Here is an 8,920-nt window from a genome sequence, read left to right on the forward strand (position 1 = left end):
ATAGTATACCTTGTTTATGATATAATGAAATGCACCTCAGAAGCATTCCGAAGACATATAAAGCTACCTTACCTGTGAAGCTGCTTCTCTCAAAGAAACTACCGTAATTTCCCGTGTATAATGCACGCCACTGTATGATACACACCCCTAAGGCTGACCTCGAAATTCCGGAAAATCGTTCTACTTACTATTTGTATCGTGCATTTTTACAATCCATGATTTTTCTTCTACTTGTATGATCAAAATGTGAAGTATGAATCTGTATTTTGTTAATTTTTTCAGAGTTATTCTGAAGTCAAGCACTTTATTTGAGTCAAAACTTAATACCGGTACTTTCTTTTTATTTACTTGCTTATTTTTTGAATTCATCGCCCTACCTGGATTTAGTAAATGAGAAACACACAGTTGTGCTCATGTTTCACTACTTGGGCAGATTTTTTCAGGTGGATACAATTCTTTAAAGAAAACATGAACGATCAGCCAAAACACATTTAACATTTTATTTGTTGTAATGGAATTCAAATTAAACTCGCATATCAAAAAAGCATTATTATTAAAATGAAACAAAAAACACCAACCATATAGAAAATAAAGATGCCTGTTGCTCACTCATCATCCATATTTAAAAAACCAACAAACGTGTTTCACAAATTCTACCAGGTTTTGTAAACTTATGAGCACAACATATGCAGTTTTATGTACCCCAGTCATACTGGAATGAAAGGGAAGTGTGCACCTTTTCCATAACCTCGAGGTGGGGGTGGCACATTAGACTGAAAGTATACACCTCTCTCATAATCACTAGGTATTGCTGGCATATTAGAATATAAGTGTACAGGTTTTTCATAAGCTTTTGATGGCGCATACATTCATAAAATGTAATTTCCTCCTCACTATACTTACAGTATGTATAATGGGAAGTTGTGACTTGATTATTGTTCACTGAAAAAATATCTGCATTATGCCCAAGAAATTACGGTAATTTAAATTAAACTCTTATATTTGTCATTGCTAATGCCTGTATGTGTCCTACAATATACCATTCTGTCAAAGTGACTGTTATAAAACTGTCATCAAAACAACAGAACAAGTGGCAGTTCAAGACATTTTGTACAGTATTGTACACGACAGAAATCTTGTGCAGTACTGTAGATGATCTAACGACTACAAAAAGGAGAAAGAAAATGAACAACTCACGGTCCAGCACCACTCCCATCTTGGGCTGGAAGTCATTATCAGTGAGCTGCCAAAGGGCAAAGGGCTCTTTGGGTGTTTCCTGCAGCAGGCGGAAGGTGATGCTTATGGTATGTTCGGGGGAGAAGCCTACAGGGTGGATGAACCTAGAGGAAGAGAGTGACTGAATGTACAGGGATCATTTATTCTGTTCAAAGTCACACTATGCGGTCGTTTCATAGTTAAGGAAGAGTGTTTTTATGTTGCCTTTTAGTTTTGCAATGGTTTACTTTGCAAGTTGCGTGTGGCACATCTGTGACACAAACCAATAGTTGTTGATGAACTGATTTTGTACTTGTATGTCACTTGAATGTTGAAATGTGTAAAGTTGTTAGGGCGACAGTTTGACCCTGGCACAGGTTATCCCATCCATCCATCCATCCATCCATCCATCCATCCATCCATCCATCCATCCATCCATTTTCTTAGCCGCTTATCCTGACAAGGGTCGCAGGGAGTGCTGGAGCCTATCCCAGCTGTCAACAGGCAGCAGGCGGGTACAACCTGAACTGATTGCCACCCAATCGCAGGGCACATCGAGACAAACAGCTGCACCCACAATCATACCGAGGGGCAAATTAGAGTGTCCAATTAAAGTTGCATGTTTTTGGGATGTGGGAAGAAACCAGAATGCCTGGAGAAAACTCATGCAGGCACAGGGATAACATGCAAACTCCACACTGGTGGGTCGGGAATTGAACCCGGGACCTCCGAACTGTGAGGCAAACACTTTCCAGTTGATCCATTGTGCCACCTCAGATTATTCCCATTTCCATTAACGACTGGAAAAATTTTTGCTAAATCCAAACAAATACATGGTTGGCTATCATCTCGGAACAGATGAGCTCAAAATTAGAAGTTCTACTGTATGAGTGACAGCAAGTATACAGATGCAGGAGACTGTGCTGTCTCACTTGGTACTTTGCGTCAATTGGATATCTCTGTACAAGGTGTAGGCGGGCAGCGTGTTGAATACAAAAGGCTCTGCGGCGACCCCATCCACAGACGAGTGAGCTTTCGGAGTGAGGCCAAACGCTTCCATCATGTCAAAGCCTGGACACGCAGATGGTGATACAGCAAGGTGTGGGACTTTAGAAACATGATGACATTTCTAAAAAGGAATGTTTTTTTTTCTTTTTTTTTTTTTACTGTACCTTTAACAATGCTGTTTCTGATGGTGACTTCAGGACAAACTGTGACAAAAGAAGGCAACTTAATAAATGTTTCTGTCATTCCATATCTCAACTGTATGGGGTAAGCAGACTTTCAGAAATGAAATTTGGAACTGAAATGTTATAGTTTCAACGATTCCAAGATAATTGGAATATTAGTCCCGGTTCCAATTGGTTCTCGATGCCTAACCCTAGTTACAGCAGATGTAAAGAGACACACAGCTTCCAAAAATTTCAAGAGTTGTTTTGTCAATCCAGAGAATATTCTCCCAAAAGTCTTGGGAATTCTTCTTTTTTTTTAAAAAAAAAGTAAGCACACCATGTTCTTTTCGGCCAATATTGGTTTCCGCCTCTGCCGTGCTTGCCATGTTTGACCAGTCGCTTCCTGATTGTTGAGTCATGAATTAACACTGACTTTGAGGTCAGAAGGCAAAGATGTTATGGGCTCAGCCAAAAGTCCTAGATAACTTAAACATATGTTATGCATAACATAAGCAGATGTTATGTTACACATGCACGTAACTTCCATCAAGTTGTCAACTACAGTTTAGCAAAAAAATTGTTTTTTATTACATGATTGAGCACTCCCCTAACAAACCTGAAGCTCAAGACACCGGGTGTGGTTCCTCAATCCACCACAAGGGCTACCAGAAGTGACAGTGGTATTAACAAACAGTGTGCCACACTATAGCGAGCAATGTGTTGGACTATGAGGAGGAGGGTGAGGATTTCGACATACAGGAGCACCCACCTGAATTTAGCATTCTCAAACCGTACATCTGAGCCAATTAGAAGGTTGGAACCTGACAGTGATGAGAACGAGCAGCCATGTAGCAGTTGTACAACAGAAAAAGTGTTGCCTGGTTTGACGTGACGGTTGTCAAAAGCGTGTCTTTTTATCCAGTCAAGGCTCAAAATTATATTATATTCATATGTTTTAGTAACACAGCACAGTGTGCCCCTCACTAGAGAAGCTTTATAACACGCTGCACAGAAAATCTTTGCAGTGTCTGTTGGCTTGTCATGTAGGCAAAAGTCCCGACAACAGTACTGAAAAGTACTGCGTCTGTCTTTTTTCAATATGGCCTGGTAGTTTTGAATACTTTTTTCCCCATGATAAATAAAATCATGATATAAAAACAACATTTTAAGTGTACTATTTACATTTTTTGATGATTGTAGTGGTGAAAATACACAAAAATCTAAGAATTTGATAAGGAGGCAAAATGTTTACTATACAGTTCTGTAAATCAAAGCATCTTAAATACCAGACATTTTTCATGGACATCAAGCACAGATTAAACTATTAATGTGAAATATTTGAACAATTGGGATATGGTCACCTTCATTATGAACAGGGTAAATCCGAGGATTGACAGGAATATTAGCTGGGGCTTGAGCTGTGAAAGAACCAGATCAACTCAACAATGTTCAATTAAGTAAAGATGTCCAACATATTTGTTTTTCTTATAACATCATGTCTTCAGATAAATTCATAAAGGTTCTTACACACACACACACACACACACTATTGAAAAGCTCAGCCGAATACGAGACCGTTTCACCATAATGCGCAAGAGGATTTCTGTATATTATCCATGAGGCAATTTCAGTTCTAAAGGAAGGCATTTCGGTAAAACTAGAAAGACATCTAAGTTTTAAATTTAAATGCGTGATTCATTACGACGGCTCTTGAGAAACGGGATTCCACCTCACCAAAATCTCCCCTACACACACCTCGAGTAGCTCAAACCGAAGCAACAGCATGTAAGTGAGTTTCAGCGGTGTGAGTGAAAGCATTTAATGGAGTTTATGAGAATGTTTCAGTCGTGGTGCGAGAACATTTCAAGACTGCGTATTGTGTAAGGTAATCCTAAATGATGGCCCTCGTGGCCTTTCATAGTGATGTTGTATGAGCAGTTCACAATGCATCAACATGGAGGATTAATGTTATAAGAATAGCTACTCCAGCTGCTATTGTTCTGATTATATGCTTAAAAAAACTAAACAAAACAAAAATCACCTCAGACCTGTTGGATGTAGAATGGAGACAGCAGCACCTTCTGCTGATCCAAGAATTGAGTGCACACTGATGCGGTACACGGTCTCAGCCTGTAGCCCGCTGAAACAATGAGTGTTGCTGGACGCATCTACAATTTCTTCCATTGAGACTTTGTCTGCCAAAAAAAAAATATTATATATATATATATATATATATATATATAAATGGACAAATATTGAGATTTTGAGACAAAGCAAAACAAAAATTTATTTATAGAGTGCATTTTATACAAAAGATAACTCAGTGTGCTTTACATAATTAAAGCATGAAGAAAGAGTTTTCAACCTGGATTTAAAAACATTCACATTTGGGGCTGACGTAACCTTTGTTGGCACTTTATTCCATTTATGTGCAGCATAATAACTAAATGCTGCGTCACCATGTTTCTTTTTGGGAAGCCCAGTCAGAAGACCATTACAATAGTCAAAGCTACTTGAGCTAAAAATATGGTTGAGATTTTATATGTACAAGATATCACACAATATAATTTCACCCAAAATTACCTTTGACAGACTGAACGACAATACGGTAGCCATCAATAATTGACAGGGGTCTCCAAGAAACACAGATACTGGATTGGTCTGATCGCACAACACTCACGCTGCTAACTCGTAGACTGGCTGCAGCAAGGAATGGGAGGGAGAGAGAGAGAGAGAGAGAGAGAGAGAGAGAGAGAGAGAGAGAGAGAGAGAGAGAGAGAGAGTCGATTTGGTCAATAGACAAATAGCAACATTAAGTTTAGCAATAAAAAAAAGAAAGAAGTGTGAGGAAGAGGAGAACCTCCGACCTTAAGCATTTATAATCAAGCTTTGAGATACAATGGAAGTGTTTTCCACTTCCAAATCATCATAATAGAACATGCATTATAATTCACTCTCAAATATGACTGATATTGATGACAAATGAAAGATGAGCAATTCTACAGGGTGTCCCATAAGTCTCCATAATTAGGAGACATAATACATTCAATACATATGGCTCGAACATGTATTTCTTTATATTTCACTTATTTTAAAGAATGTATTTGAATAAAGAGGAACAAATTGAAATCCTCCCGATGGCTTGTTCAGCAAGCAGTCGTATGGTTATCATCGCATTTAACAGAAAACATTGGACGAACATCTCACACGGCACTGTGGCAAAACGTATTGTCAGGTACAACAAAACAAGAAGTGTTTTGGATCAAGCAAAAAAGTGCAGTCAAATTATTGTATAAATAAAAATGGTTTATGTCAAGAAAAGTTTATTCTTCCTATGTATGGAGATTTATGGGACACTCGATATAAAACAGGTCTCAAACTCAAGGCCCAGGGGCCAGATCCGGCTCGCTATATGATTTTATGTGGATGCAAAGGCAAACCATGTGTGCCGACTTCCATGATTCAAGTTAAAATCTGTACCAAAATTTCAGTCACATCATAAATTATAAATATGAGAAATTGCAATCGTTTATGTTACCAAACATCAACAATAGTTGAAAAACCCATTAAGCTTGAGTTCTGATTCCACAACTAGTTCATAAATTTTAGGTATCTGCAATATTGTATTTTGACAAATGATTTAACAAACCAAAATGCTCCTGCCTGACTACAATCAATAAAATAACTGGAAATATGCACAAAAAGTTGAATAAAACCGATTTTAATGTCTAAGGGGCACCCCATGCATCATCTATTTGTCATGTTCAACACTGCCCCCTTTTGTCACTGTTTGTCTTTAACATACCTTAACCAAATATCTGTGTGAATTGTTCGTAATGTTTTTACATTTTCAAATTAACAAGGTGATTTTTTTACAGTTGTATACCAACTAAAAATAACAATGAAATGCTAGTAAAATGTGAGAAAATACGACAGTGTTGACTGGAATCCTGTAATCTTAATGTACGTATTTGTAATATGGATGGATACACACGTAGGCAGATGTAGACGGGATAAAACAGAAATAAGATTAAATATTAAAAAATTTATTAACTAATTAAAGGAAAGTCTTTATCGCCAATATGGTGTAAAATAACTGCAATCATGATTTGACGCCCAAGCCTCTGCCGATAAACCCTCTTGTGTGTTTGACTCACTGGTTTTGCCCTGAGTTGAGCCACTGCCTCCTTCTTTGTTACGGTACTCGGCCGTGACCAGGATGCTGTATCGTGTGTCTGGCTGCAAAGAGTCCAGCACCACATGCTTTTCACCACCTGGCACCAACACCTGAATATAACAATGCACCTTTCAGGTCCAACATGCAAGTAACGATAGCACTGATGTGAGGTGGCACTTACAGCGCCGTCCCGATTCTCAGCTCCTGTCAGTGCACTGTAAGAGACACGATACTGCAAGACATGAGCGTTGGGGGGAACCCAGCTGACCGTCATGCTGACCGGTGTTTCCTCGGAGACAGAGACACTGGACGGGCCTCCACCAGACACTGCAGCAAACAGGAATCATGCCAAATAGTAACGTTATTAACTAGTAGAGATGGTAACGAAATAATGACTGAAAAGATGCCTCCAATAAAGTTTAAATTGGACAAAGTAACAGACAAGACTAAGTGATGACCACTCCCCCGATTAGTCCATTAATTCTGGCTAAAAGTAAGAACCACTCTTTTTATAGGAATCGCTTTTCTTTAAATCGTTATAGATATACACATTTTTTTGTGTGTGTTGTTTTGTTATTTCATTGCTCTTCCTACAACAATTTGCCATGTCCTATACGTTTATTTATTTTGTCTGTAGAGGCTGAATGTGTACTTGGATCTGGAACCTGTTAGCAAATTGAATGAAAGAATTTGAATATAATTCAAGATTTCACTGTATTTGTGGATGGAGATGACAGAAAACGTGTTTTGCCTGTGAGGTGTGTAACAAGTAGGGACTAAACATGACTCACACGTGCTATAGCGTATAGCCACAGCTTCACTTTGAGCTCCATCTCCATATAATGCAGACAGCGAGATTTGGTATTCTTTGTCATCCTCCATCCCCTCCAGGATGGCCCCTTCACTCTCTCCACTCACCTTCATCTTAACAAAACACCAAAGAATACACACAATTTACTTTGCATATGTAACTTTATGAATGCTCGAAGCAATCTGGCCGGACGCCTCTACCTGTCTCAAGTCACCTCCACCTAGGGAGATCCACTTGATGAGGTACGAGATTACATCATCAGCGGCGGCCTCCCAACGTACGGTGATTTTGCTACTGGAAAAATTGGCCACCCTTAGGTCAGAAGGGGAGGGTACTTTCACTGCGAGGAAGATCAATAAACATTACTTGAGGCATAGAGTGACATACAGGGCAGGTAAAAGTTACAAGTGTCTTACAAGTAGTGATGTTACTGGTGAGGGCTGCAGAAAGGCCTTGTGGGTAGTGAGACCTGACCGACACCAGATACCTGGACAGAGAGGACAGGCTCTGCACCAGCACTGAGCTTTGTCCAGTTACCTCCACCTGAAAAGAAAAAAAAAAACTTACCGACAGTGCAAGACTGCCTTGTAAATAATGGTAATATTGTTGTGCCTTTGCTGTTGACAGGGCAACAATGGATCTTTTAGTTCTACATTGAAAACATTTTCACAAAATTACCAAAATGTGGTTCGGGGTAGAACCTGGACTGGACGGCAGTCGATCACAAGGCACGACAGATAACCATTCACACCACATTCAGAAATTAGGCTAGTTTTACGCAATTACGATCTTTTGCTCCAAAGTGCAACTATTTGGATATCCATCTTGGCATCGTAAAAAAATGAAAAAATCTATGCAATCACATATCATAAGACCGGAATCAGGCATCTTCAAAATGTGGATAAAAATCAGATTCCCTGGATGTCTGCCAAAGCATCGCAAAAACATACGGACCAGAATATGCAAACTAGATTACTAATAATCTAAACTGCAGTGAAGGCATAAACAATTCAATATTATCTAAATACGATAGATTAGAGGTTTGCTCATAAATAGATAAACAAAATAATTGCTGGCATCGGCTAAAGGAGTAATGTGGATGTGACCGTCATTTAAACCAATGGTGATCGCACTACCCCAGGCCAACAAAATATGAGTAAAGGTTTATATTTTTCATTATTGTTAACTTCTTTATTGTCTATGACCGGAATTGATCCTGACAATGTTTACCTCCAAATAGGGCATCTTTGTACAGTATGACAGTTGCTTCATGTGTTTCTTGGATGTAAACATATATATTAGATAGAATATGTGTTTCTTGTACAATGTAAAACAGATCTTAAATGTACCATTTTTTTTTTGCTAGACCTCCATTAGTGTGGCTCTCTAAAACGGACTTAGTACAAAGGTTTTAATTGCACCCCCCAAAATAAATAAATAAACACCTTGCTTTTGTCATGCATGTCCAGAAAAGGCCCATTTAACAGCTACTTCTTTAAAAAATTAAATTTGTATCTGCTGACATATGTCTTATGCCCATATTTA

General features: G+C 38.7%; 1 protein-coding gene across 3 annotated transcripts in view; it reads right to left on the reverse strand.

Moving 5' to 3' along the window:
* Nucleotides 1-8,920, reverse strand: part of LOC133511252 (collagen alpha-1(XX) chain) — a 54,788-nt gene that overhangs the window by 20,057 nt on the left and 25,811 nt on the right. For all 3 annotated transcript variants that reach the window (XR_009797824.1, XM_061840023.1, XM_061840015.1), the window contains exons 16-26: nucleotides 7,792-7,918; nucleotides 7,576-7,715; nucleotides 7,356-7,488; nucleotides 6,746-6,891; nucleotides 6,545-6,674; nucleotides 4,971-5,087; nucleotides 4,436-4,582; nucleotides 3,749-3,805; nucleotides 2,388-2,426; nucleotides 2,148-2,286; nucleotides 1,198-1,340 (exon numbers count right to left, since the gene is read on the reverse strand). Coding sequence is in view for 2 of the 3 variants with exons in the window: in XM_061840023.1 (XP_061696007.1) it covers nucleotides 1,198-1,340; nucleotides 2,148-2,286; nucleotides 2,388-2,426; nucleotides 3,749-3,805; nucleotides 4,436-4,582; nucleotides 4,971-5,087; nucleotides 6,545-6,674; nucleotides 6,746-6,891; nucleotides 7,356-7,488; nucleotides 7,576-7,715; nucleotides 7,792-7,918 (1,318 nt within the window). In the remaining variant the exon portion in view is untranslated. The remainder of the gene's footprint in view (nucleotides 1-1,197; nucleotides 1,341-2,147; nucleotides 2,287-2,387; nucleotides 2,427-3,748; nucleotides 3,806-4,435; nucleotides 4,583-4,970; nucleotides 5,088-6,544; nucleotides 6,675-6,745; nucleotides 6,892-7,355; nucleotides 7,489-7,575; nucleotides 7,716-7,791; nucleotides 7,919-8,920) is intronic.

Source organism: Syngnathoides biaculeatus, chromosome 2 (assembly GCF_019802595.1).
Source record: "Syngnathoides biaculeatus isolate LvHL_M chromosome 2, ASM1980259v1, whole genome shotgun sequence".
Taxonomy (NCBI): domain Eukaryota; kingdom Metazoa; phylum Chordata; class Actinopteri; order Syngnathiformes; family Syngnathidae; genus Syngnathoides; species Syngnathoides biaculeatus.